Source organism: Labrus bergylta, chromosome 6 (genome assembly GCF_963930695.1).
Source record: "Labrus bergylta chromosome 6, fLabBer1.1, whole genome shotgun sequence".
Taxonomy (NCBI): Eukaryota; Metazoa; Chordata; class Actinopteri; order Labriformes; family Labridae; genus Labrus; species Labrus bergylta.
Window position 1 is genome coordinate 29,337,953 of NC_089200.1, and position 24,618 is coordinate 29,362,570.

Here is a 24,618-nt window from a genome sequence, read left to right on the forward strand (position 1 = left end):
GCCTCGCTCGTCTCTCCTGCAGCCACCGTGATTATGCCAACATGACAACACACACGTCTCCCTCTCCTCTCTGCTGACTGCTCAGCTGGCAGCATGAAGAGGAATATTTCTGTTCCCAAGCAGTCAGCACGGAGGAATAAATAATCCTCCAGTGCAAAGGAGCAGGACAGGATCACTTTTTCCTTCCTGAATCACATTTATACTTTTAACTCTTTGAAGGTTAAGTTGCACAAGGAGCTAGGTTTGAAGATCACAGGAATCTTTTTAGGTCTCATGGTGGCTACAGGAGTTAAAGTGAATGTCTTCTAGATTGGAACCAGCAGACACCTTTTGCATTAGCACAATTGAAAGTTCCCCTCGGGACACATTGTAAAGCTACAGTGGAGTTTTGAAATCGACTGCAATTAATACAGATGCCCTTTTAGGACTTCATGTAACAAACAACAACATTGTCATAAAGATTGTTTATTTCTATACCCTCATCTTAATGCTTGTAAATGCTGCTTCAGGGTGTCAGACGAGGATGTGGAAGAAAATGTCTTTTTCGGTTAAGAGATTAGAGATATCACTTTGTCCACAGGGGGCGCCAAAACAAGCAAAACTGAAAGTTCCTCCCAGGAGTTTTAATGTATATAAATATACTTTGCTAGGCTTAGTGATTCATTGAACAGTTTTTTCACCTAAAAGTTAAAAAAGTTAGCCACGTTTTAGCTCAGTGGTTTAATCGTGCTTCCCCTGGAGGGAGGCTGTAGCCACTGAAGCGACGGGCCTGGACTCAACACCACATGACATTTACAACATGTCCTCCCCAACTCTATCAGACCATGTTTTTCATTTTATCCACTGTCACTGTCCTGTCCTCTCAATGAAGGCAAGAAAAGCCCCCCAAAAAATATTTAAAAAAATACAAAAAGCTTCTAGATCAAGTCCCACACAACATCTACATCCGGGAACGAAAGTGAAAGAGCAAACTAAGATTGATGCTTATAGTGGAAACATGGCGATAATTAGCTGTACAAGTTAGAGCCTAAAATAGAAACAGACTCAGAACAAGAATCTGTTGTGCATCAAAATCTCAGGCTAGTTGGCATATCAAAGTGTAGTTAGTATCTTTGTTTATAGTTTTGCTATTTGAAACTGGCAGTGTTTGTGCAACATAAAATAATATCTGTTCAAACGTTTAACAAAGTTTTGTGGTAGATAATCTTGTTTGCTCCAGAGGATTTAGGTTTTCTTTGCTGGGAGTTTTTGACAGTGCTTTCTAGTTCGGTAACTCACAGATCTAACTAGTCAAGTGTACATCATGTGTTTTAATCTCAGATATTTTAGGAAAGTGCACATATGTTTACACCTTCAGTAGTATAGAGTAAAAAGCCCTCACTAATGAAAGACTTTGCATGAAAACAAGTCAGAGAAGTCAAGGGAGGACATTTTAAAAGCAAAAGAAAAACACATTTTTGAGGGACTCTTTAACACAACAGTAAAAAGAAGAAAAATTCTGTCATTAAACGAGATCTAGACTATACAGTGAAGGCATGCACACCCACCAACTACTGTGGTTTCATGCTAACAGATTACATTTCCATGAATGCTACGATTCAAATCCAATAAGGAATACTTAGACATAAATCACGCTGCTTTGATTAAACTGGACTGACTCTGGAGTCACAAGATACAGAACGGTGACTTCTGGACAGCCAGACGCCGTAACTCAAACCTCCAAAGAGAGATTCTTACAAGCTGTGACAAATCACCCAATGAACAACTGCACTGCAGCTTTAACCCCGCCCCCCTGCGTCAGCCTCAGCTCTGCAGAGACTGTGAGAAAGTTACCTCGTAGACACAAGCAACATGATGCTGGAGATATAAGTGCCGTGCACAGTTTGAGTGACGTGTTGATTTATGTCAGTGTTGAATTCATGATATTTTGACATTGATATGATATAACATAATTAAATTAAGAGAAGGTCATTTAGTGTTGCTGTTGGAAAATGGGTATACAAACACTGAATAATGTAACACCAACATCTGTTTCGATATGATACAGCATTTCAGTTGAATTGTTAGCTAACTAAGCTGCACACATTAAATGGGAGTGTTAGTATTTTTAAACATGAGCTCTATTTTTCTCTGTACTGCACAGGTACACTTTTTTTTTTTTTTTTTTAAATAACTCCACGAGATTGCTTCAACCAGCAGCAGTAAAAGTGAAAAGTTAACATTAAGGAAATCAAACCCTCAGAGATACTAGTGTGAAACAGTTTCTTATACAGAAACAGATGATTCTTGTTGCTTCCTGCAAAGCTACCAGACTGGAGAAGACAGGAGCTGCTGGTCTACTCCCACTTCACCCAGTTGATTTGTTTTTTTATTGTTGATACTTAAGGTTTAGCCCCTACCAAATACAACACATGAATAAAAACAAACTTTCTGGCTCAGGCAGTGATACAGAAGAAGTTGCTTTTGCTACAATAACAATTTTTGTCAATGGAGTCTGGTCATTGAAGGGTGCAGTGTAATAACTTGTTTAAAAAAGCAGATCTTTTCCTGAAGGGGACCTTTCAGTAAAGATATTTAACAAATTTGACAAACAAGAACTTTCTAATGTTCGAGAGCTTTTCCCCTCCAAAGATCATGTTGCAATTACAGACTTTCCATGAATGCTGGCTGAAGCAATCTAATCAAACATTTGAACAACTTTTTGCCCCTTTTTTGTCAATTCTAAAAATATAGAATAATATAAAACATATAAATGTACAAACTCAACTCACCCTAAGTGACGTTTAACTGCAGTCATTTTCACAGAAGAAGAGTAACAGTGAGTGTGTTGTGTGTCTGCTGGCTCTCTGTGACAGAGGCCACCTGTGGGTGTCTCTTTATACCTGTATCTATAACAATATGTGGGTAGAGCGCTCCTCCCTTAGCTTATCTCCCACACCTTTCTATAACAATAACTTCCTGTGCACTGTTCTCTGTTGTTGTAATGCAAACGTGAGTGTCATATGGTGTGGCTCCTACAATGGGATTGCTCAAGATGGGACACTCTACACCCATCGCTGTGTTTCACCTGTGGGAGTTTAGATAACCCAACAAGACTCCTGAATAACTGGTTATGAACCATGAAGTCATCTTGACCTCACTGCCAGACATATTTTATGAATGATTCAACGTAATCTGATGCAAGTGATGCTGTAAAGTTTTGCTGTTTTGTACTTCCCTAAAGTTGATTCACGAAATACAGACTTCAAACTAAATGTGAAAAATCAAAGACGTAGACGGATTGAGGTCTTTTAAAAAGGGACACAGTTTAACATGAAAATCCTAAGAAATCTAAAAGACAATGTTTTTTGTTTTATAAAAGTGGCATGGTTATGTCGGACCTCAAAAAGAGCTTTGATGGTTTTTGCATAAAGCCTAAACTTCTGACTCAATAAAAAAGGCGTGCTGATAAAAAGGTGGTGTCTTGGTGTTTTTGTTTAATTTTTCTCTCCTGATTTCAGGTTCTATCTAACGGTCAACATTTTAAAAACACCCTGATACTAAGGTTGTCAATTTTTTCTCTACATGACTACTTTTGGATACCAGGTAATTTGAAACAATACAACCTCTTTATTTTTATTATAATATCATAAAGAAAACTTCTTTAGCCATGTTTAAAGTAAAAGCTGCTGCTAGTTAGTCCAGAGAGAGTCCTCACTGTCTAATTTACACAAAAAGGCCTCTGTGATCGTATTTGTGCAGATTAGACAGGGCAAGAGTTTCCCCACAATTGTTGATAATCAAAACAAGAAATAATCCAATATTGGACGCCTGGGACTTTTTTTTGTTGCCGTGGCATCAAAACAGGTATAGACATTGTTTGACTCCTAGAGGTATCATTACAGCTTTACTTGCTACTACATTTCCTCAATGGTGGCTTTTATTAAACCCTGTCTTTCTTTCTATCAAATCCCTAAAGAAAGGGTTTAAATTTCTCTCTGTATTAGAGGTTAACTGATGTTCATGTGTAAATGTGACAGAATATCCCTTTAACACGAGGAACAGCTAAGATTAACTGGGCACTAAGTAAAGAGAAGTGAACTCCAAAACGTAACAATAACAATCATTTAACCTTAAAGCTAAGCTCAAACTGTTTTCATATGACATGAGTTCATGTGGGATCATCAAAGGATCATATGAACTCATCAACATTACCTGTAAACACTTCTACCTGCCCATAAAACAAACAGTCTCTAAGAAGGCTTTAATCCAGTCTGCCCAAACCACTTAATACACACGCACAGCCTCATGTAATTATTATTATTGTGAGGGCTGTTTAAACTTATTTTAGACTGATAGAGAATTTAAGACAAAGTAGGTTTTAATACGTCCATGTTTGTTAAATGTCTGTTTTTCTCAAAGATGTTATTATTATGTTAGAAAAAAATGATACGCTGCTGTTAAAAATGAAATGAATGAAATTGTTTTCACTAAAGCCTGAATTTATCGAGGAGGATCAGGGTCAGGCATGAGAAATAAATAATGAGAGGAGGAAGATTTTTTTCATTATGCACTTTGAGAAGAAAGCAGAAAAGATGAGAATAAAATTGAAATACAATTTTGAGAATAAAGTCAAATATTACAAAGTTGTATTTCAACATTTCCACAAAATGCATAATGGAAAAAAAACCTAACCCATCATTATTTATTTTTCTTGTCTGAATTAAAGGTTGTGCTGACTAAGTAATTAGGTAAATTGATATTTTTGAGTAAGGAGAAATGTAAGTTATACAGTTTTATCTCCAGACCTTTAAATAAACTACTCAGTAAGTGTTAAGGTAGGAACCAATGCTCTCTAGGGTATTAACTTGCTAACATTTTTCTAATTCATGACATTGGTAAATGTACTTGAAAAAAAAAAAAAAGAGGACAATCATTTCATGAAAATTTGCGCTGATGCTTGATCTAGAAATGTTATGGTATCATTGGTATTATATAAGGTCATTCCTCGTGGAACATCCTGGTACCTGAACCACATTTAACAGTGATGAACACAGTAGTGCTATGACTTTTATGGTGGTGCTTTTAAAGATACCAAAGTAAAAAAATATCTGTACAGTAAGCAGTAAAAATAACTGTATTAGTTGTTAAGATATTTTAGATCTGAACTAAGTGTTTGACCCATTAACTGACCTACATCGCCATCCGTAGAGTTAACCGCCAGCAAGCCTAAAAATCCAATTATACAAAGCAGTAGATCTTGTGATAATTCAATGCCTCGAGTTGGCCCAGTGAACTCGGGTCCCCATTACATTCTTAGAGACGCACAGTGAAACACTTCCTCACTGTCACAGTCATAGTCAGAGGCCTCGCCTGCAGCAGTAAGCCTCCAATGAACGACACAAAGCACAACCAGAGGGACGGCTCATGTTGTCACAGCTGCACACGGGCAGTGCCAGTGTTATAAAGACTTCTCTGTTCCTCTGCAAGTTTTCTGCACTCTTTCTCTGATTAAACTCAGTAGAAGCAAGCGATAAAACAAAAATCACCCCTAGTCATGATGAAGACACTGATGCAAGACAAAATAATAAATTAAAGCAAGCACTGTTCATTTGAACGTAAGCATGCTGATTCAACTAACAACAAAGTCCTGACTGAAGACCAACAACAAGACTATTATCCCCCCTCCCCTAACTCAAGAAGAAGCTATCACTGGAGTCAAACATGGAGTCAAACATTGAACCCATAAACACGGACCTTTCTGTCATTTTCACATTTCAAGATAAACAGGAGACAAAAAGCATTCGTCCTTATAAAGTAACTGGTGCTCAAAACAGTTAGATGAAATTAAGTGTACTCACCCTGTGGCAGTGCTGAGCTGTTCAGCAGGTTTACTCTCAGTCTGGGAATATTCCGTCTCAGACTTTCTTGCAGGCACTTGAATTTTCTGTAAATAAAGTTAAATAAACACAAAGTCTGTTATGCAAAACCATGTAAACAATCTATCACAAAAAGGCTTCCAGCCCTTCTCCTTTTTGTTACTTATTGTAACCAACACATGTTGCAGCTTCCTGGTTTTTCCAACAATGAAAAACAAGTCAGCAGCTTGATGCCCCTCTCTTTTCCTTAAGCGGAGGGTGTGTCATTATGAACAAACATGGATTAATATTTGACTTGGCTCTATCCTTTGTTCCTTTCACTTCACTCTTAATGAGATATAAAGCCATCTTGAGAGCTACAAACACACAGTTGTAACATAAGTGACTTAAATCAAGAGACTTCTCCTTTTTTGATTGTTTAAATAATTGCTTCCCTCAAACAGTCAACCTTATGATAAGACTATGTGACAGCAGCCTCAGTGGACTCAAGTCTGAAGTATTCTTGGTTTGGTCAGTCACAGAAAAGAAAAGCCTAAAACTCCATGCAGGAGCTTCTGTAGTGTACCTGTAATGTACTGATACATTTAGAATCGTTACTGCTTTGAGCATTTGCATTGTTGCTAACTGGAAGCTTCCTTTGTGCATGTAACCTACAATCTGTATTTTAATTTTAATTTTAAAGGTTTATTTGTAATATAGAAAAGTGTTCGGGATGTTACTTTAAAGAAATTGTGTCAGCCATCCATCATCTATACGGCTTATCCTGTTCAGGGTTGCTGGTGGCTGAAGCTGATCCCAGCTGTCATTGAGAGGCAGGGTACACCCTGGACTGGAGACCAGACAATCACGGGGCTGACATAAAGAGACAAACAACCAGGCACTCTCACACTCACACCTACAGGGAATTTAGAGTGGCTAATTAACCTTACAATCATGTCTTTGGACTGTGGGATGAAGCGGGAATAAGTGGAGGGAACCCATGCATACAAACAGCACTAACCACTGCACCATCAAGCAGCCACACAGGCCTGCCACTTAAATACTTTTCCTTTACACTTGTGAGATTACGGAAGCATATTGCATTCACATGAGAAAAGAAAAATCAGCTCCTTTTCTAAACTATGGAGATAAGTATCTAAGAATTACTTGTAACATTTTTATGAAAAAATAAACAAAATACAATTCTGCACTGTTTTTCTGAATTTCCGAGATACTGATACCTCCAAATCCTAACAGAAACTCTCGTTTAGAGCACGTAAAGTAGCAAACATCCCCCAGACTGTTGAGTTTAACACAGTTTGGTTTTTGTTTGGATTTGAAACATGGGGACATACTCCCTGTTTAGGTTACAGAGATGGTATTGTTATTAGTTTGTTGACTTTCTGCAGGCAACTTAGATCTTTGCAGCTCAGATGCAACCCCCCCCCCTCTGTCAGGAGGATCAGCTGTGTCGATAAGACATGCTTCACTGACATAACATGATGCATAAGAAATGCATTCAGGCAGGCTACAATCAGGTAATTGCTAAAAATACTGGATCACAAACGACTTTTCATTACAAAAGGTCACTTGGAATCTCAAGAATGTCTTGAACAACTTTTCGAATATCTGGCAACACTACCTGACCTGTATGGACATCGTTCCAGCGCCTTCATCAGACTGGATGTAAAGATGTTATCAAAATTGATACACCATTAGTCATCTGAATAAGTCGACTTTGTTTACATTACATCTCTCTTTCTTTTTAAATGTTGTTTTTGTTATAAGTCTACTCCTTCTGAGTAGAGTCCTCTTTCAGTTTGTATGTGGGTGGAACAGGATGGGGATTCAGAGCCATCTGTTTCTGACGTTTAAAAGAGGAATCTAAAGAAAGTGCTAGAGGACACAAATCACAGTTTATGAAGGTGCAAAGGACTAACGTTGTGCCACGCACTGCAACACAGTGCACAACCAAATGTCAGTTTTTTAAAATAGTCTTTTAAACGTCTAATTTCTCTGAGCTCTGAGAGCACCAACCTCCATCTGTGGAGAAGTATAAGCGCAATAGATTCCTTTTACCATCTGTGTCTGAGTATGTATATGTATATTGCATATCTAAGAATTCCAAGAAACAAAGTGTTGATCACAGTTGTTTGATAAAGTGTTTATGTGGGCCTGAACTATTTTTAGTTTTAAAATTTGGCCGCAGCATTTTTAAGTTTGTAAATGGCTAACCGAACTAATATAAACATCTGAAAACTAAGAAAATGTTTTGACGGGGGAAGCCTTAACTCCAATACAATGTTTGTTTAAGTCATTGTGGAACGCAAACATCCAGACTCACCTGTCCATAGAAGTCAGCTGAGGGAGACGACCTGGATCTCTCATGGAAACAGGTGGTTTTGTCTTTCTCCTCTGGTCCTGCATCCAGGATGTTATCAGCCGACCGGTACCGTCCTGACGCTCTAGTTTCTGGGTTTGTCTTTTGAATATTCCACCTCGCCTCGTATTCAGCGAAAGTGCCCAGTCTCTGCTGGTCAAGGACTGACAACTTGTGTGCAGAGAAAGGACCTCCCTGGACCACCTCGGTGTACTCTCTGCCTCTCGTGCCTTTCAGTGGTTCCTCTGTTTCACTGTTGGAGACCGGACCTCGGGCCTTGATCTCTGTGGGGATCTCATTAGAGCTCTGGGGAGGGAATGGATTGGGCAAAGCTAGTTCTTTGAAGAGATCCTGTTTGTCCTGAGAGGAGCTTGCATTTTCACTTCGAGAGGGATCATCCTTCACCCCGACTTCATGGATTTTGTCTGGTTCTGAGAAAGACCTCCCCTTCTTCTCTGCAGGAAAACGCTTACGGCCTCCGATACGAGTCACCTGAACTCCTACAGTACCAGATTTACTCATCACAGACTCTGAGACAGTCGGCAGAGAGGGGATATCTTTACGGATCAGTGCTGAAGATGGATAGTTAGGTATGGTCTCAGCTGCAGGGTGCTCCAGTAAGACAGGCTCCAGGTCTTTCCTCCTGAAAGATGTTGCCTTCAGTACTCTTGCCTGTGCTTCCTTCAAATTATCTTTGTAGGTGTTGGTGAAGGGGCTGCTTGCAGAGGTTGGGATGGTGCTTTCAGTAGACTTCCAGACATCCTGATCACCTTCAGTCTCACCCTCAGTACCAGGAAGTGTAGCTGCACTCATACTTTTCTGCAGCCTAGCTCTTCTCATCTGGATTTCATTCCTTAATGTGGTTGCAAAGCGGTCGCTCCGTCTCACCTGTTTGCCTTCAGGAGACTCCTCACCGTCTGGGCCTCTTGTTTTGTCGTCTTGGCCAGCGACATCCAGGGACAGAGAGTGCAGCATGGGGGTCGTCTGAGGGCAGATTTTGTTGCTGTGGTTTCTCATTTCCGGGGGTAATTCTCTGTGTTGTATTTGAAGAGACCTCCGCTGTTCAGAGTGTCTGCTTGGAGGATAGCTCATGAACTGAGCCTCTGCATGATGTGTGTTTTGTCCTCTCTGGCTTCCCCTATCATCATGGCAAGATTTAGGTACAGAGGCTTGTGGTACAGTGGTAACTTGGTGCTTATTGTACCCATTACTATCTTTAATGTGGGGGGAGTGTTGCTGTGGTTGGGGAGGTTGATACTTGACTTTAGTGACACTCTGTGGGCTCAGAGAATTATGCTCATTAGCAGTCTGTGACAACTCTACACCTGGGACACTCCTCCTGTCCTCTGGTTTCCCTGACAGGGGCTGTGGGTTGGGCTGTGTGGGCTGACATGTTGTGACACAGTAGTATCTGCTTTGCCCAGTGCTGTCAGCGTTTGGGTCAGTGGCAGAGTTGCTTAAATTCCTTCTCTGGTTCTGACCAAAGTGTTGTGCAGAACCGTTAGTGGGCAGTTCCTGCAGGCTACTATAGTATCCACCTACATTCTGTGGCTTTGGTACAGACGTAGCCCAGGGCTGAGAATATAAAGTGCCTTTGTCACTGTGGTGCCTCTGATGGTGGGGCTGGCCTTGCCGAACATCACTGCTGGACAAGGAGTACTGCTTGTTAGAGTTGAACTGTTCTGATTGATCAGATGTAGTGTAAAAACTGTCACTGTCATTTTTCAGGGGAACTTTATGGCTGATTCGATTTTCAGAAGGAGTCTTAGAGGGTACGTAAGATTCAGATCTGTCAGGATGAGCTACAACAAGCCCTCTTTCATGCACCTTAGTTGCAGCAAAACTGTCGCTGCGAGCTGGTGGAGGGGGAGGTGGTGGAGAGGGGGAAGCAGTCTTTTTTTTCTCAGGGACATGCCACACAGGTCCACAGCTGGTTCTACTTGAAGTGGAATGACGGGATCCAGGAGGGTCCTCAGTCTGTGCACCCTCACAGGCTGCGCTGACTCCTGGCATCTGAAAGTACGCCACCCGATCGTCCTGTCTGACTCCCTCCATCAGGCTGTTCTTGCCATTGCTGTGCTTTCCTCCTGAGTCCCACTGACTGAACTTATAAAGCATGTTCTCTGTGGAGGCGGTGTTGCTCTTTGAGAGGGTGTAGTCCGGTGTGCCAGAGCTGGTGGAGAAGGAGCTGTAGGCAGAGTCTCGTTTCCCTCCTCCCAGGTGCTCCATACTGTTGTTGGACTTAGCAGGTGAAAGCTGGCCGGCAGGGTATTGATGTGGGACATGTTCTAGACTGTCCATACTGCCCAGAGAGCTGAACTGGTCGGACACTCGGCGCAGGTTTGTCTGCTCCCAGCCGGAGGAGAGATCAGTTGAAGAAGAGCTGATGGAAAAAGTTAAAGACAGAGAGTAAAAATATATTAAAAAAACCCTTTTCTTTCACCTGCAGAAACAGGCATTGACCTAAACAGCTCTGCTGTAATCACGTTTTGTACCATGTACTACTACCGATAAGATATCAACTTAAACAAAGACAGCTCAAATACAGCTCAGGGCGGATTAAATGCATGACTTGGAACCTATTCTTCCTATTTCTTTGGGGGGGGAAACATTCTTATCAAACTTTTTTAGGGGATGTCATAAGACTGAATGCTTTGACTCCACAAACAGAAGATATCTTCTGACATCTTTCATATTTAAGGCAGATAATATGAACTCATGCCTTCAAACAGGCAAGGCAAGCTTATAATGTAGCACATTTAAGCAAAACAGCAATTCAAAGTGTCAAAGAAGAGCCTGATATATGTTAATCTATGTTACATTGGTGTACAAATGTCTTGCACAGATATACCAATGACGCAAAAGGTTGTATCTTATGGTGTTGTATATTACGCTTCTTTAAAGTATGGCTACACAAAAACCAGTAAAATGCAACGTTTGAATTGTAGAGGAGTAAGGGGACATGTCCAGAGTCTGGAGGGGGAAATGATTGAGGCTGTTAAAGGTTTCGGGTTTATAGCTGTGCTGAGTGTTCTTTAATATATCAGAAACTCCTCTGACCATAATTATATACTTCTGAATCAAAGTCCATACCTCACACTGAGACTCAAAAGAAAAGGCTTGAAAGTAAGTTACCTTGCATCATATCTGGTGTGCCAGACTTTGGTGGGTGGAGACTGGGTTTTGGCAGTCTCTGATTGGTTTTCGTTGAATTTGGTGGAGTGCCAGGAGTGAGGCCTACTTATGGGTTCATTCCGCCTGCAGAGAGGGCATAAAATACAGACTGGATTAAAGAGCAGCCACTTTATGGAGAACAGTATGTGCTGCTTCCACATTTAACTGGCACTGCAACTAAACAAGTGAAACATTGATTTAGTTTTAATGCATCTATAATCGAGGAAATGTGTTTGAGTGACTTCAAAATCCAAAGATGAAACGATAAAGATTTTTACCTAGATTTTTTTTTTTTGAGAAATACAGAACTTTGCACAGTTGTCAGTTTTGCACACAAAACATACCCTTTAAAACGATTCTTTCTGTATTGCATGTCAGGAAAAGTAAACACACACACATCAGCATAAAATGACATGCATCAAAATCAAATGCAATTTTATACTGACACAAAAACATACATGTCACACACAGACACTGTACTGCATGCATGGGATAAAGATGATGCATCTAATGACACGGAGCACAAAACACATGCCAAAGAGTGCAACCATGGGAGAGGGAGAGTCACTATGAGAGTAATGAAGATGATATTTATCACTAAATGAAAGATTAAAATGAACATGGGCACCAGGAGAGGAAAAAGGGGGAATAGGTAGTATACTACGTAAGTGAGTAATAGCTACTTTCAACGATGAAGCCACAAAACCGTACCTCATGGAACTTCGCAAAATCTTCGTAAGAAAGCTTCTCGCCACATGCACGTCATTCTCTGAGGGCATTTTCTGAGTTACAATATCCACCATTTTCATATTCCTGGGCAGCAGGGGGAGGAACACACACATACTAAGAGCTCACCGACAGTTAAACTGGACTCACAGTAGAAGACAGGACACCAAACATTTAGTGTATGCACACAGTAACACTGCAGAAAACTCAGTGTGTTGTCTTGAAAGCTCGGAGGTTCTCTAAATCTCCTATGATCACATTGAATTATCACAGTGTTATAATTCACAGGAGATAAATATGCAGCTTTCAGGATTTTAAAGGTCTGCCGGTACATGGTGTTACACCCCCCTCTCCTGGTCAAACTGATGCATGTTCATGATGGCTCGCAGTTTTAGGTCTGATGAGAAATATGACAGCAAACCCTTTATGATGACTTTAAAACACGGAAACAACAATGTATTGAAGCAGCGTTTCTTATCTCTGATTGGGTTCATTATCTAAACAGTATGTGAGGCTGAAGTGAGCTGGTTTGTTCTCAGACTTTGCCATATGGTCCCAGGGGGGAACACAATCCCAGCATGAAGCAGGGGGGCTTAACACAATACAGAATCTCTTACACAATCAGATCAGTCACATCAGCCCACAATCCAAGCTGTCGTCTGCCTCCCAGACAGCCTTTCAATCCTCAGAACTGACACCATTGTGACTGCTAGTCACTCAGTATGTTGGTTCTCTAATGGAGGGACTGAAACCTCTTGGGGTAGCTTTGAGAACTGCAATTGTACGTGATTTAAAAAAATGTATATGCATTCAATCATGTTTGCCTAAAAAAATAGTAAATGTGAGCCTGATTGATTGGATATTTATTTTTATCCTATTGAAAATGTAATCGTAAACTGCCTTAAGCTGTCACTAAAAGCACAATGGAGTTCTAGTTTGTGTGTTATTGGCATGTTGTTTATATTTGGGAAAAGACGTTTTTGATTCCTAGACAAAAAAAAAAAACGTATTCCTGTTTGAAAGGTAGCAACAATACAGCTGAAAACATCCGGTAAAAAAAGTAAAACAGAACCTACAATTTGCTATTTGTGCCAATAAGAACATGTTTTAACACCTCCAAGGCATTATGTTTTTTATGGGAAAAATAAGGCAACAATTGCATGAAGTCATCCCATGTCATGAAGTTTTTTGTTACAAGGTTGTATTTTATCAAAACAGTCAATGATGGAGAAACTCTGTATCATATTCTTATTCTACTATAATGTTTGTTGCTGGTCAGGGGGCTTGGAGGTAAATGATTGAGAGGTGGTTAGGGCCTGTGTCCACTAAATGCTTTTTTTACTACTGAAAAAAGCTGTACCAACTTTGTACCAAGTACACTTGTAGTTACTATGTAATGTAAGGGAATATAGTCATGTTATACCAATTAGGGAGATAATTAATAATATGTAAAATAATGAGAGAAAATAAAATAATAACATATTTTACAAACTTAAATGGCTCATCTACATTAATTTAAGTGCGTATGGCTTTACAGCATTAGTTCACACACAAGTCTTTGGTTATAAAAAGATGAGCCCGTCTCTGTATGGTCTGATACAACGGCTGAGGCTAAAAGGAAGAGGATGGTAACTGATGAAGCTCAGAAGAGAAAAAGAGAGTTTGACCGAGCAGGAAGCAGAGTGTACAACCCTGCAGACATTATGCATAGCACATTTCGTAACAATGTTAGGCTGTATATCGGTATCATTGTTTGTCTCATGTTAAGCAGCCCCATGTGTCTTAACAGAGTGCAATTGCACTCAGAGACCTTCCACTGGCGCCAAAGTGCACCAAACCAAATTCCTTCCTACACATTCTTGCTTTAAGGCCTTTGTCTTATTTGGTATTTTCTCATTGCCCTTTGTTAAGATCAGCTTTTGACATCCATCAAAGAAACATATATACTCTCAGATAAGAGCAAATGCTTTTGAATTCTTATGTTTAGTTTAACATTAGAATAGAACAGAACAGATGTTTATTGCCATTTGCACAGACTGTACGGGACAGTAAAGGTCATTTCAATTTTTGTGTGTTGGTCCTTATATTCTATGCCGGTCCTGATATTGTGTGTCACTGAGATGGAACAGGAGGATATTAGCATCATACTGGTCAAGAAGGCTTGGCTTGCTTACGTTCGGACTGGGCTCAAGACTTGCCCTACAAAGACACGGGGCCAGGAGGTCGCACCCCCTCAGTCACCTTGTCTAAAGGCCTTCAATGATCTGATGACAAGAGGGGCAAACAAAAGCTTCCTTTTAGATGGAGACCTGAAAACAAACCACTGAAATGCAAAACATAAGCTTTCATCTTTCCACTTAACACTGTTTTTCCTGATTGAGAATCTTTAGATTGAGACACAGATTTAGTTAAGCTGAATAAAGTGGGTCAATTCCCCAAATTTAATTGTGGATTAAAGTTCAGGCCTGTTCAGAGGACAAAGAAAAAGCCAACATGGAGCTCAGTCTTCCTCGTTTCCACACAGTCCGTGTTTCTGGGGCACTAGGAGCTAGCCACACATGGCGCCTGCTATTGGTATGCAAATGAGGTGGGTTTTATTAGGCCTATCGTCAGGGCTACAGCTGGGCCGGCACAGATATGCTAGAAAGTGAATCAGTTGGCTGGAATGGGGGCAGGGGGAGAGGCTGTTTTCTGAGTGACCGGTTTGGAGCCCCAAATCACTTCAAATGTATCCGGTACCAACCAGTCCAGGTTCAAAACTAAACAGATCACATATGCACAAAGTCAACTATCTTAACTTTTATAGAAACTAGCAGCCAATTAATAAAAACCCTTCTGAAGAATATTCCCATCAGGTTTACCTTTAAGCCTTTTCCCTCAAAGATTAATTTGGTTTTGAAATGTTAAGTCTAGCTGATCGTGGCTTAACCTAAATGATGGCTGACCTCTTATTGAATGATATTACAAAAACAATAACAGAGTATTAGGGTCAAAAACTTGAACCAATATGTCTACCAGTTTTACACTGACATAGCAAAACAAAAAAAACAGAAGGTATAGAAGCTTTTAAATACACAAGTTCAAATTATGAAAACATCAAATGTTCATTTTGACTCACCAAACATCTGGATGGAGGAATTCAAAAACTGACTAAAAGAAATGTGTAATCCAAAAGATCATTTAAGAATATTTAACTGGAGAAGAGTTAAGGATTGAGACCAATTGAGTCCGTGTGCTGGTCAGGCACTAGACTCCACTTCAGACACTTCAAAGAAAAAACCACAATAAAGACACATGCAGACTGACGAGCATCTTTGCTCAACTCCAACACTGATCCACGACCTGAAAACACACACCTACTTACAACTACAACTTAACATTCAACAGGACGGCCATAACTTTAACTAAATTCTCTGGGCAGAATTAGTTAGAATGAGGGGAGATTTCCTTCAGGATTACGGGGGTTTTACCCCTGAGAGGGGGGAGGAAGAGTGAACAGAGAAGGAGGAGGGTTATTGTCGCAGCCAGTCCCCTTGGAGTATTCCCGTACCTTGCCTCGTCTCATTGGCTCTAAGGGGCTAATATGCTAATGAACAGATGAAAAACTGGACTCTTCTCCCCTCTTGTGTGCCAGACCTGCATTTATACCATAACCATGGCAACAGGTTGCTCTCTAGGGTGGAAGGGCACCCTGATTCCTGAAAGCCTTGAGTAATGAGCAACACAACTGCCCAGGCAGAGACGTCAGCAGCACACGAGAGGCTTTTGTTTTGTTGGAAGAATTATTACAGGTTGGGTTTATTAAGGCTTGTTGCTTGTAGATTAATGAATGTGTGATTCTCAAACAACAACAACATTTCTGCCTATTTCTTTCTATTTCAACTAGTTTTATTGGTACATAATAACCTAGGTTGGGTTTACCTAATGAATTACTTTCTACTTTCTAAAACTCTTTTACACTTCATAATTTTAATTAAAATATACCACTACTATATATGCTGGTACAAACTAAGAATGACAAATTCATTCAAATTATTTTACCACATTCAATACTTGCAAGGTTTCTGCCAATAATCAGTATTCAGCGGACTGTCAGCTGCTTTTCTTTGGTAAGATAATCTATAAAATATTAAAGAGAAGTAAGAGGTAAAAAATAAACCGACAGGATTAACTAATTATGGGCCCTCTTTGAAACAAGTGCCTTAACTTTTTAAATGCTTAACAATGACGTATCAAAAATGTAAAAAGTTAATTTAAAATAAACTCAAGACTAAGTGCCCATACTTTAGTGTAACAGTCTGCAGGAGTTCTTTGCATACATTAACTCACACACAATTCTTCTACACACCTGTCACCTGAAATATATGTGATTGTTGTTCGTTTGTTGTCCTTGTTTTTATAATTATTTGTGCAAACTATATACATTCTCTTTTTCCTTCTACTCATATTAGCATATTAGGATCCGGAAGCATATGAAAGATAACAAGAGAGCCAAACGCTTCGTAGTTTAAATCAAATGGCCATTAGAGCTTATTTATTTTAACTCAACTGTTGCCTCCTTTAGATACAAACAATAATAAAAGGCACTAAATGGGACAATGAAAAAGCATTTGTGACTTTTTTATCTTATCAAAATGTGCTATGGCAATATGCAACCAGTCTGCTGACAGGCAAGACGATTAGCAAAGAATGGCTCCAATCTAAAGCTGATAAAAGGGCAACAAAATTCCCAGAGATCTATTGTGAGGAAAGCAATCAAGCATACAGTCCAAACAAGGTTTTCATCATGAGGTGCTGGGAACACAGTATTTTGATTATAAGCTCACAATGTTGTATAGATCCCTATCCCTAAGCTGATCTGCTAAGGACAAACCATGACGTGAGAACCAGCCATACATTGTTTCTTAGACAGGTGGATATATTTAGCAATATAAAAGACTTAAAAAAGGGAGAGCAGCACGTTTTACGTTGAAGGGCAGAAATATGCTGAGGTTGTACGCAGCCAACCTGCACCTTTCAGGTGATGGTGGATTCCATTTGGTCCCTGAGGGTCTGACAAAGACCCTCTTCAGCAGGACCCACAATCAAACCAGTCATGTTTCGGGTGAGAGAGGTGAACCGTGAGCAGCATGTAATGACCAGCACATTCCTGGGCTGAGTGGCATACCAGCTGTCAAGTCAGTGGCTGTCCGCACTGACCCTGAACCCAGAAACACCTGGAAGCCCTTTTGTCTAAGTTTGAGGGTCTGAACAACATCACTCTAACAAAGTCCAGCATCTTATGGACAACATCAATCATTACAACTCATAGCCAATCAGGGTCAAGGATTGCTGGAATAACTTCTCCAACAGCTTGTCAATTTCCCAAGGATAAAGGTGATGGATTTGCCACTAAGAGACCCACATTGTGTGACACCATAACAGAAGCAACCTTAAAGAGATAAACAAATCTGATAAAGAGATGTTCTTTAAAACACTGACAGTCTTTACTAGGACTGCACAATACATTGCAATGGCATGACAATCGCAATATGAGCATTTGCAATTATGTCAAAAAGTCAGAATTTATCACAAGCTATAATGACCATGCAACAACATCATGTTGATGGAGTAAGATGACGCTCAGACTAATTGGTGCCAATTTAGTGGTTACATTTTTATTTTTTTTTGGCTTCAGGAGGAACATGTGGCAAACAAAACCATTGAGTGAAACATGCAGAACAGCAGATAGACATAAAAACTGAGTTATAGATAAATGATATGCACGCTCTACAGGTTTTTTTTAACACTGTGTGTCTCTAGTCTGTCTAGAAACCCCCAAATTATGAGAAAGGTCCATCCTCTCCGTCTTTTGCCTGCTCCACTTTTTCAGAAAATATGTGCTCAAACTGCCCATTTGGAGATTCTCCCTTTGCGACATCACAAAGGGCAGTAATCCCTCCCCCAGGTGGGGGACACTCCCACAGCTAGGTGCTTGTTTTTACGTCTAAGCCGACGTAAACAATTGGGCATGGAGTTTGAAAGCCCTAACCACATCCCCTTGTGGAGCGGCTTGTTCGGACACAGCTCTCTTGCATTTAAAGCTATAGACCCAGAAACAGTCTGCTCTGAGCACAGCTGAAATAGAGGCGTTTAGAGGCCTGATAAAATACAAGATCAGAGTGGATATTTGGCAAGAAACTTCACAAATGTAATGCGACATGTCCTGAGTCACAGAGAAGAAAAGTCATTATTCAAAGCATCTACAATCTGAAGCGTCTTCCCAACACAATCTACTTTTAAAAAGATTTAAAAAGAGATTTGCAAAAAATGATTGTAGTTTGGCCATAGTGCTAATTTTAGCTATCAGCTGAGTAAATGTACCCTTAAAATGAATAAAAACTGTGTTTAAATACAGGATTAACCCCTACCAGTCTGGCCTATCTATAATAGAAGCTAAAGGATAAAAGGCATCAGAAGCCAAACAACAAACAGCGAGGAGAATAGCTGTAGTTTAGGTATTAACTTATGAAGAATATAAAAGTTTTGTATAAAAAACCTAGAGGATTAAACAGGAACAACACACCTGTGAGGTAAGATCATTTAATCAAGTTGTATGTAAAGTATGTAATACATTCATAAACATTAAGTTACTAGTATGTGCTAAACAATTTCACATGTCAGACAAGACAACTGGATAAAAGTTTGCCACTGAATACAAGACAACCACTGTACATGAATTTACAATGAATTAATCATTAACTTAGCATTCAGAATGAACAGACTTTATGCAATATCATTTTTCTCCCAAGGATAAAAAGGATGAACAAAAAACGTGACATGCCCTCCATACTTTTATACATACCTCTGGAAATACTTGTCAAGAACGAGCATTTCTTCTTCATGTCAAGAGGTTTGAAAAAGCAATCACAGCTAAAAGCTAGCATACATTTTCTTTGATGAGATTGCAAAAAAAAAAAAAAAAGATTTAATTGATTCTGTCCTTCTGTTAAGCTATTGATCCACTTCGGTGCCTGCCTGTCCACTAACCTTGGCATTGGAGCAAACCAAGAAACTGAGGGGGAGCAGTTAAGCGCTTCACAGAAATCTCTAAACTGTGATTTCCTCAGCTGAGAACTAAAAAATCTTAAGAAATCTGCTTATTACAAGAAATCAGAACACAGCATTCTTCACATACTATGTGTGCTGATTAGGAAAAACTAAGAGCAGCATGCATGTAAGCCACTGCACTGCAGCCCCTGCTGAATGCTCATGCTGTAAGGTAGACCAATAAGCTTTTCCAGCTATAATTGGATTGTGCAACAAAACTCTGGTCCCAACTCTTTTAAAATAGCCACATAGATGTATTGTAAACAGTATTTTTTAAAGCAACAACAGCACTGAAGGAGTTACTGCCTAAGTCTCCTATTGAACAAGATAACAGAGCTTGCAAGTGATTATTGTGGTACTTCTTTAACAAAGCCAGAAGGGGGAAACAGAAAGCCACAACAAACTTTCAGCTTCTCTTCATAAAGTTTAATGATTCACTCTGCTGTTTGTTACATTGACTAAAAGTGCCTCAGGGGAAGGAAAAAGCAAGACAGGCCAGACTACAGGGGGCCTGATGAATACAATTAAATTGTAACTGCCTTCAGGTAAAAGAGAGGTACACAGAATGATGTGCATACCTTATAGGAAAGTGGTTTAACTCAGGAGATCACAATCACAGAACCCCAACAACCAAAACATATATGAAAGAGCTGTTCTTGTTTAAAATGAAGTTTTTCTGTGAACTCCAATTGCACTGGACAAAAAAATACCAGAGTGTGGGCTGTTTTTTTCCTTGATCTTGGTAAAGCTGCTTTCATCGCAAGGAGGGGCAAACACAGTTTAGAACATATTGCAAACTTAAATTCAATTTAAAATCTGCACAATTTTTCTAAATTAGAGCAGCTCAGATAGGAGATGGCACACAGAGAGTCATTTCCTGGAGAACATCTAGTAGGGTTTGCTGCCCCTTAAGGAGACCAGCAGCATGTCCTGATTTGTCAACGTAAAGAGAGTGAGTGCAATTGGTGGAGGGACAAGAAATAAGAAATTCAAATGATCATCTACTCTAATGTAACTCAGACTTAAGTCTCATGCTGACGCTGTCCAAACATCTCCACTGTGCGATGAATGTGCTTTTATGTCTGTGCATCCACTCGTCACCCCCCCCCCCCCCCCCCCCCCCCCCCACTCTTTAAACTATAAAGTGTTCATCGGCAACATGTGAAATATCTGTGCGAGGGTTTTGTCTATAGAAGTGTAAAATGTTCTTAGGGAGGTATGAGCTGCTGTTAATACTCTAAGTAGGCCTGTTAATAATCCTGAACATTCAAATTAATTAACAAAGGACGAATTCGCACAGCAGAAAGTATGACGTCATCGTATGGAAAGACTTCTCTCAGTACCCCCAACTGAAACTGACTTCCCGTCCCTGTATCAGACCTATACTTACAATCCAGGAAAGTGTTTAACGTCTCATACCATTTGGAAAACTTGTAATGCATCATCTTTGTTATAGAGAAACTTTGTCCAAATTACTACTTGTGCAATATTGGTCGGGCCCTATTTGACTGTATGCAGTAGTTAGTGTTGGCGAGTGTTAAACAAATCAAGCACAAAACCTGCTTTTTAACAATCAACACCCTGCTTTTTTCTCAATGTTTGCAGGTGGTTTTAAAATAGAAATACAACTGTAAAACTTTAAAGACTCCCTCTATGACAGACTAAAGTTGAAGCACTGTGTATTCAGTAGTTTTGTCAGAGCATGTGCAGAGAGAATGAGATGCTTTCCAACTGATAACCACACCTGACTTTTCTCTGTGTAACATTTGACAGGCCTCTTCCCATGACATTACACCGCCAATCTCACATGAGTCACTGCATGCAAAATAAATCAGGCTCCTCCCTGGTGCTGTCTGTAAAGAGACCACACCTGCGGACAGGAGCAGGTTCTGACAGCTTCCTGATCCTGATTTCAACTATCCAACATTACCCCTGAGATACAATGAAAGGTGTTTCATGGCTGACACTTTACAAGCTCAGACACAGAGTAAACTACATTTAAACACTGGGGCTTAAATGGGTGTGGATAATAATGAGGAATGCTACACCGTACTACATTTCCAACCCCAGCTTTACACAAAACGTCCAGATTGCAGACTTTGATAAAAAAAAAAAAAAAAAAGTAACAAGAAAGGGCACTGAAGCTTTGAGGTTTTATAATGAATCATTATCACTCTGCTGTATTCTTAGTCAGACTCTGACTTGTTATTGTGGCCTTGAAAATGAGGGACTGGACAGGTTATTTACAGAAACTAAACAGAAAAATTCTCCAAAACAGGCCAGCAAAAGGAAGAAATAGTCTCATGAGGCTCAAAGGCAGGATACAATGCAATATGAACAATAAACCATGTCCATGTAAGGAAATGTCTTTCTCCATTTACAACTACAAACATAATGAAATGACAATACCCAGATCCTGTAGTCATGCATCCTGCTTCTGTTAAATTGACCCAGTAAATGGACCTTTTCCTTCTCACTTTAAACAACAGAAAATGACACATTGCTGCTACAGACAATGTGTACAAAGAAACTCACTGTAAGATATAAACTGTCCAGCCTAAATACATTGATAGAAATGGGATAAATAAAATAACACAAACACGAGTAAGCATGGTACAACGCAAAGATTTTGATACTTTTTGATGCCGTGTTTTGAAATGATACAATCTCCATTACTCAATTACTTTATAATATCAAAAAGGACTAAAGCTTTTAAATCTACATCTATTTCATAAGACAGGTGAGTAGGAGAGGAATGAATCCATTAAAGAATTGTAGGCAAACTTCCGCACACTGTCTTGGTTGCACAAATACAACTGTTGGTCATTAGACACAAGAGTTTTTTCCAATATTAGATTCCTAAGATTTACATTTTTGAGGTATTGAAACAGGTATCGCCATTGTTGATTTTTATTAGGGAATCAGTATTGTGTCAATCCTATTCATTATAACTAAAACCAACTATTTTGTTTCATGGCAAATAGATATTTGACCCTATAAGGCAAACATATTTCATACTATATTCAACTGATACCATAGGGACTCTGATGGATTGAAGAGCACAAGGGTCTTATTTCAAGGTGTAATGTTATGATGATGCAGTATGCCATAACTGTTGTTCTAATTAACGCAAAACATGCACTAAAAGTATGTGATTTGGAACCATAAGAACGTTAATCTCTTATGTTTAAGATGTATTAACTTTATGTGTTTATATTGGACTTAATCATACATTTAAGGCTTGTCCTACAATACCGTAAGTAAATCAAATAGATTGTTATAGACAGTAATGCCTCCTTGTTTCCACATCCCATAATAGACCTGCCTGTTGAGAGTATGAAACAATGAGTGAGCCTCACAGCCGCATCCTTGTGGAGAGATAAATGGTGAGAGGACTTCCTTGTACAGAAGGATTTGTTCAGGGATTACGTTATGATATGATACAATACAGAATGCAATGCAGACGGCAAAGAGACAATGGGAGCAGTGTTACACACACAACAAGGCCACTCGTAAGGAGGCCTGCAGCTCTCACGTTGACAAATGACTCATCAGTTAAACAAGATATACGTACTTAACAATACTTTGGAGTCAATAGGTCACAAAGACAGGCTTCTCACAGAAAGAGTGAGTAATGATTTAAGTGGATTTACAGTTCATTGGATGTTCTTTGGTAAATTTTTATCACAGCTGAAAGAAAACAAACAATCTCTCTGCAAAATATTGTCATATGCATAGTGACTTCCTCTTTTTTTGCCCTTCCTACACCTGCCTGCTCACAGAGTCAATGATGTCACCTCCAACCTCTTCCTTCTTTCAGCTTCATCAGGAAAATGGTGTCACAAACTCTTAGCGGTGTAGTGCAACCTGGCTAAACAGGACCATCCAGCTACCAGGACCTCAACAAAACAACTAGAAAGAAATCCCAGAAAGTGCAGGCTGGTCTACAGGCACTAGAAACAGACAGACAGCTGCAGGGAGCAGGATCATCTGTCTCCACTCCTCTGCTGCCTTGGTTTGTTAGATATGTCACCATGGTGACTCAGTGCACTTGTGACAGCAGCAGATGTGGGAGGAGAGGGCACCGGAGGAGACGGAGGATTGGTTACCTACCTCTTCACCACCAGACTGAGGGTCTTGTGGGAGCCTTTCACTAGGCAGATCGCCTCTTGTCTGTAGCCAGTCAGGGGAATCTCGTTGATGTTGACAAGCTCGTCTCCCACCTGGAGACTCACAGCTGCTGCCTTACTGCACTCCTCCACCTGTAACATAAACACAGCAGATGGAAAGATTAAACACATGATGCCAAGACACAGATGCTTAGTTTCACCCAGCTATTAGCAAGTGAAAAGGACATTTTGATAACATTTTTTTCACACTCTTTCAATAAGAATAATATCTTAAATATCTAGCCTCTGAATATGACTGGGAACGCACTACAGGAAGGCAGATGTGCAATAGTACATTATAGAGTCTTATCTTGGCTGACAAATTTGGACACAAAACATGTTTACACTATTTCAAGTTTGATACTAACACCAACTTTTAACTTTGCAGCTATTAGCTCGCTGTGAAGTTCAGTTTACTTGGAGTCCAAAAAAACAGTCACAGCTTGTCTGTTACATTCAATGAAAAAGGAAGATGTCTTGTGCCATCAGTGGGACAGAAATGTAAATCTAAAGGCAGCTTGTCGTGTTTATGAATCTGTGTGTCCACATGCATGCATAATATTTGTTTCTACTAGAACGGCTTCCTGCAAATACAGAATAGTTAGTTTATAAATGGGTGCAAAAAGTCTTCTTTCGTCCAAGAGGTTCCCACCACAGTGCTGTGAGAGAGACTAAATAACCTCATACGACCTAATCTTGGAGCTAACTACTGCTTCTCAGTGCTTTAACACTACTGATTACACTACTGGTTCTGAAGGTTTTAAAGCTTATTGTCCTGCAGAATACAGGTGTTCTTTATGGAACCCTTTTGGCCTCCATTTATACTGTGTTGTAAATATGATTTTGTTTAAATTATGTCATTTTCCAGGAACATACTGCAAACATAGTGATATTGGTGCAAAGTCAGTGCACAATACCCTACATTTATTTTTTAAATTCTGAATGCTTAACTTTTAATTGACAGGTTAAAATGTTTCTTATACACGAATAATAAAGAAACTATGAGTCATAATGCAATCTTTACACAATAAAAGGGCAGCATGACTACAAACAAAACATGCTTCAGTTGTCAGTGAGAGAAATGCATCAAAAAGCCCCTAGTCCGTCTCTTGTTGACATCCTTACAAGTATTTTACAAGGTAACAATGACAGCTTAAACACACTGTTCACCAGAGTTAACAGCAGGTAGGCCAGTTTCTAATGACAAGGATCAAAGGCTTTTAAAATGCTTCAAAAAGTGACT

The 24,618-nt window shown here is 39.7% G+C and overlaps 1 protein-coding gene across 6 annotated transcripts in view; it reads right to left on the bottom strand.

Moving 5' to 3' along the window:
* Positions 1-24,618, bottom strand: part of shroom2a (shroom family member 2a) — a 43,350-nt gene that overhangs the window by 6,450 nt on the left and 12,282 nt on the right. For 2 of the 6 annotated variants that reach the window (XM_065956135.1, XM_065956137.1), the window contains 6 exons: positions 23,320-23,468; positions 12,103-12,204; positions 11,736-11,753; positions 11,353-11,475; positions 8,182-10,600; positions 5,841-5,926 (listed from right to left, as the gene is read on the bottom strand). In XM_065956135.1, coding sequence (XP_065812207.1) covers positions 5,841-5,926; positions 8,182-10,600; positions 11,353-11,475; positions 11,736-11,753; positions 12,103-12,204; positions 23,320-23,468 — 2,897 coding nt within the window. Of the gene's footprint in view, positions 1-5,840; positions 5,927-8,181; positions 10,601-11,352; positions 11,476-11,735; positions 11,754-12,102; positions 12,205-15,235; positions 15,516-23,319; positions 23,469-24,618 lie in introns of those variants that run through there. The other 4 variants (XM_065956138.1, XM_065956136.1, XM_029276919.2 and 1 more) reach the window with 4 other exon arrangements.